This window comes from Neltuma alba, unplaced genomic scaffold (assembly GCF_004799145.2).
Source record: "Neltuma alba isolate B1F8T4 unplaced genomic scaffold, ASM479914v2 tig00012673_pilon, whole genome shotgun sequence".
Taxonomy (NCBI): Eukaryota; Viridiplantae; Streptophyta; class Magnoliopsida; order Fabales; family Fabaceae; genus Neltuma; species Neltuma alba.
Window position 1 is genome coordinate 91,386 of NW_021637105.1, and position 5,376 is coordinate 96,761.

The window sequence follows — 5,376 nt, forward strand, 5'->3', positions numbered from 1 at the left end:
TGCCTTGAAAACTTATAGATACTTTACATTTTATACACATTAAGCTGAAATGACGACTTAAATCAAAAATATGGTCTTCAACTAATTATTTTGTGATTATTTAACATTTGATAGTATATGAAAGAACCTTAATTTATACCCGTTCATCGCTCGGGTACTGTACTAGTTATTTTTATCAAATTAAGTAACCGCGTGGCAAATGGACAAAAGACTGCCACCTAATATGATGACAGAAATCCAGGAAATAAAAAAAATAAAATAAAATAAAAAACCAGAGTCTCCCCTGAATTACCAAAAACCATCAACGTATGGAACCTTCTTTTCTTCTTCGCCTCCTCTGTATATATACCCCGCACTCGTGAACGAAGGCGAAGCACACAGAAAAACGAAGAAGAAGAAAGAGAAGCCTTTTAGAGAGAGAAATCATGCTCTGCAATCGGTTATCAACGGTTTCAGGAAGTGATTCTCGCTTCTTCTACCTCCCAAATCCACCAATTTCTTCCCCCAAATCCTTCAAATTTTCCTCCATTCGACTTCCGTCTCGTTCCGCTTCATTCCAACTGAAAGTCGCGTGTGTCGCCGAGCCTTTATCTTCCGCCGACGAATTGAGCTTCTACGAGCTTCTCGGTATCCCAAAAACCGGATCCTTACCCGACATCAAGCAAGCCTACAAGCAGCTCGCTCGCAAGTACCACCCGGATGTGTCGCCGCCGGGTCGGGTCGACGACCACACCAAGATGTTCGTTCGAATCCATGAAGCCTATGAGACCTTGTCGGATCCTTCACGGAGAGCTCTGTACGACAGTTCCATGGGGCTTCACTCAGGCGGAAGCTACTACGACCATGCGGTACTTTTGTGCTTGATTCTCAGTTTCTGGTTTTTGCAATTTGATTTTCCGTGAGTTTTTTTTTCCTCTTATGATTTAAGATCTGCGAATTCAGATCACATTGAAGCTACGAATATCTTCTTCTTCTTGTCTGTTGCATGGGTGTCCTGTTTGGTGCTTTTTCAAGAGAAATTGATGATTTCCCGTGAATGGATTTCTTCTTGAATCTATGGCTCATTGCGTGCGTTTGAATTAAGATATTGCTATCTCAAATTGTACTTAAATATCTTTTGTTTATCTTTTCATGTTCAGGATTGTTCTTAGTTTCATCCTGAGGCGTCTTCTTATATCCTCAGTTTCCTGCCTTTGATTGTTGAAATTTTGTTCTGATGCCTTGTCTGTTTCTTTATCAGTCAACATTTTATTAATTTCTTCTTGTTTTAACTGTTTGTCCATTTGAGATTTTTCTTGGTCGGTTGAGAAATTTAAGTTCTCTCGTATGGTCATGAAGGCTTGTTCATATGTTTACTCAAAGCATCAATTACTTTATTTCCTTAATTGATTGTACTTGGCATGATTCACAAAGTCAATAGTCAATAAGTAGTGGTCTTTACAGTTCATAAATCCGAATCTCAAAACAACAGCTCCTCATGAAATATCAATCTGTGTTTTGGACTTCCTTTTCCAGGAAAATCCTAATATGACTTTTCCCTGCAATCAGAAAGTCTCTGCATTTTTTAGCAGTTTCATACGCAGAAAGAAAAGACTAATCATGTGGGGTAGATAAAAAAATTCCTGTGTTTTTTTGTTCTTTTAATGATGATGTTGATCTGAATGAATCCTTCTTTTCATCACCATCATCATCAAAAGCTAATCTGAATTATTATTGCTTTACCAGATGGCTGAACGGAAGAAAGAATGGAGATCTCAATGGCAGGCTCAGCTCGCACAGCTGCAGAACAGAACTACTAATAAGAGGCATGGCGATAGAAGTCAGTTATGGGCGGCTCGAGTCCGCCGGCAGAGGAGTGGATCCTTTAATGAAGCTTACAATTAGCTATTTATTTGTATATATAAGTTAATCTAGCAATATATATATATAAGTTAATTATATATTCTGTTCTGGAATAGTGCTTTTCTGTATAGGATATTTTCCTTTTTGAACTATGATGTATAGAATTTTTTCTTGAACCTTTTGAGATGGGTTCTTTTTTCTTTTTTCTTTATTTTTATTTTTTACTTTATTTTTAATTTTTAATTTTGTTGTTGATAGTGTTTTCTAGTTAAATGAAGTTCTAGCTTTTCTTCAAATTTTGAGTTTGGACTCATGCCACCAAGAGCCAGTGAATCAGACGAACATTTAGAATTTAGATTAATTGTAATGTACTCTGTCCAGGAGACATAACATTTTCGTTAATATATCAATAAAGCGCATTTTATTTAATTAGTAAATATTTTTAAACATTAACATTAAATAAAATATAACAAAGTACCTTGATTTTTTTTTTGGGGTAAAATGGTGATTTCCAATAACCTTAAGAGGATGAGATCCAGGATGATGCCGCATAAGATTTGGGATAAACATGGAAGACTCGGTAAAAGCCAGAAGGAGTGAAGGTGACGAGTTATACTCTTAAACAGAGCCAATTGATGATTACTAATTGATTAATACTCGTAATTGATTGAAGGACAACAACCAAATTAATAATTGATTAAATGGTAAAAAAATTAAATAAAAACTAGGAACTTCTAGTGTCGCTTTCTTAGGCCAACGTTTTGTCCTGTTAAAGCAAAACCAAGCAGTTTCTGTTTTCGCATGCTTGCTTCCTGGATTTTTCTCCCATTAATTACTGAACGTCAATTCAAAATCGACTTAAGTTATTTGAAATAATATAAAAGAGAAAATAACATTTGGGTTATATTTATAAATATTGGTCCCTATAGTCATCATTTATTATTTTGCTAAAAAAAACAATATTAGTAGATGATGGTGTGACTTTCACTCGACCTGCTTCTGGATTAATTTTGTCACATGAATCTAAATAAAATTAAAAGTAATCAAATTACAGATTATATTTAGATACTATGAGACAATTACAAGCATAATAATTTTTTATTAAATCTTATTCTATCTTTTTATTTTTTATTTTTTTTATTTTGTACTTTATGACAACTTATATTTTTATTTTTCCCACCTATGACAGCTTATATGTCAACTAGGACCCGAGGAGTAAGTAACAAAATATAAGTATAAAATCTAATGCCTATAATTGAGAAAATTGTAACCACCCCATAAAAAGGGGGAAAAGCTACAAAAATTGTATTAAAATATCCACATTATTTTTAAAAATTAAAATTAACATGTCAATATGCCTGCAAGGGTCGGGTTCGACTGGTCGCAAACGGGAACGCAAGGCGCCTTTCCTACCATGTCATGGGTTTGATACCTGCGAGTGCACCTGAGATTAGTCTGGCCGGTTGTGTTGAGATATCCTGAGGCAGCGATACTATCCTACTAAAAAAAAATACTTTTGTGAAGTACACAATTAAATATCATTTTTCCCAATATAAAAGCTCTAATGTAATTATCCAATAGTACTGGCAGTATGGCTCGTTCTCATGAGGGTCACATCTAGTTGATGTCAATGAAAGGGTATTAATTTGATCAATGAATCAAATTGGGTCTTATATTAAGGACCGGAGGTAGCAATTAATGTAGATATTAGAATAACCAGTTCAACTCGTTATAAAAGCGACTCTAATGTGAATTTAATGTATATATTTATTATTGTTCATATGTGATATACTCTAGATCTCTGGCCCTCCTTTATGTTTTTTCCCTGGCAAAATATTGTGCGTTTAAATTTAGATAAAACTCTACCCAAAAAAATTTTAAATAACAAGTGGTTTAAATAGCTTTTATATATATATATATATATATATATATATATAACATACTACGCCCTAACAGAGAAGCTAATATGGGTTTAGATTTGATCATAAATATAATATATCGATCCACTTTATCTCTTATATTTATTATTTTTAAAATTAATTTACTTAACTTATAAATTAATATATAGTTTAATGTTCTATAAGGGTATTTTAGAAAGAATAAGCTCATATTTGTAATAATTAACTATTACTCATATTCTTAATATAAGAGCTAGCTAACTAAATTGAAAAAATTAAAGAAACTAAAAAATTATTTAATTATAACATATGTCACATGATTTTTTTGAAATATTTATGTGTATCATTATATTATATATTAGTTTATAAGTCAGACAAATTAGTTTGAAAAAAATAGTAAGTATAATAATTTAAAATAATTTATTAATATTATTAATCTATACAAATTAGTCAACTGAATTTTATATTAATGATCAGAGATAATAACTTTTTTCATATATTTAAATTAGTTAAATATCATTATATTAAGCATAGGAGAAAGTTTTTTTTTTTTACCAGCTAGGAGAAAGTGTTATATATGTGAAAATGAAATACATACATATTATAATAATGTCACACATGCCGGAGGGAAAGGAAAAGGGATTCCAGTTTCCCTTGCATGTTGGAACAAAGCTTCTATATAAGAAAAGCGATGCCGCCTACCAAATGTGTCAAGAGGACGGAAGGGAAGGTGAATTACCTTTCCTTATGCTGCCAAACGACATTATCAAAAACTTTACAAAACCATGCTTTAGTGGCTTGTCCAATTTTCATTTGATAATGTTAAAATTAACTTAAAATTAAAGGGAAAATTCAGAGGTACTTAATTAGTGTCTAAACTGATAGTTAAACTTATATTCAAAATAATCCCATAAAACCAACCAATCTGTAAATACCTCTTTTTTTAAATTTTTAATTTAGAACCTATACTTTTTCTCGTAACTAAATACTTTAACTTTATTCTGTTAGTACTGTTAGCTCTTGGTAACAAAATATTTTAACTTTGTTTTGTTAGCAAAGTTAACTCATGTAAGTGGGCTAACAATGCGTTAAAAAAATAAAGTATTTAGTTAAAAAAAACACATAAATATCAAATTAAAAATTAATAAAAAGTAAGTACTGAAAAAATGATTTTCTCAGTCTTTAAAAATTCAAAACTTTAACAATCTTAACATGACTATAAAAAATGGATAAAAATACTATTACTTTTCATCATCTTTTATGGTTTCAACCTTAGATTTCTGTTTTAAGAAAATCATTTTACAGTACCTATAATTTTGATCAATTTTTAATTTAGTACTTATGTATCTTTATCTCCTAATTAAACACTATAATTTTGGCCTCTGTTAGCATAATTAGTTTTTGCATAAGGCTAATAGTACTAATAAAATAAAGTGCTAATAGGGTATGCTTAGTTTTTAATTAAAAAAATTATATAAATATTAAATTAAAAATTAAAGAGAAAAGTCTCGTTTCACGTGTGTCTCATTTTGGGCTCCACTCAGTCTTTTACTTCTTTCTAGAAAGATATCTGAACGGTTGAAATTGAAAATAACTTGTTTTCAATCCGAGGTTGAAATTAGTAAAAATTAATTGC

General features: G+C 31.1%; 1 protein-coding gene across 1 annotated transcript; it reads left to right on the forward strand.

Moving 5' to 3' along the window:
- The first annotated feature begins 369 nt into the window (after positions 1-369).
- LOC114729759 (chaperone protein dnaJ 20, chloroplastic-like) lies at positions 370-2,138 on the forward strand. Its single transcript, XM_028916794.1, has 2 exons — positions 370-848; positions 1,726-2,138. Exons 1-2 carry the CDS (start codon positions 426-428, stop codon positions 1,882-1,884), a joined length of 582 nt encoding a protein of 193 aa, XP_028772627.1. The 5' UTR covers positions 370-425; the 3' UTR covers positions 1,885-2,138.
- The last annotated feature ends 3,238 nt before the right edge of the window (positions 2,139-5,376 follow it).

Excerpts from the sequence above, each read along its gene's own strand:
- LOC114729759 (XM_028916794.1), top strand. The coding sequence starts at position 426 with ATGCTCTGCAATCGGTTATCAACGGTTTCAGGAAGTGATTCTCGCTTC. Across the intron at positions 849-1,725 it reads GAAGCTACTACGACCATGCG|ATGGCTGAACGGAAGAAAGA; the intron begins GTACTTTTGTGC and ends TTGCTTTACCAG.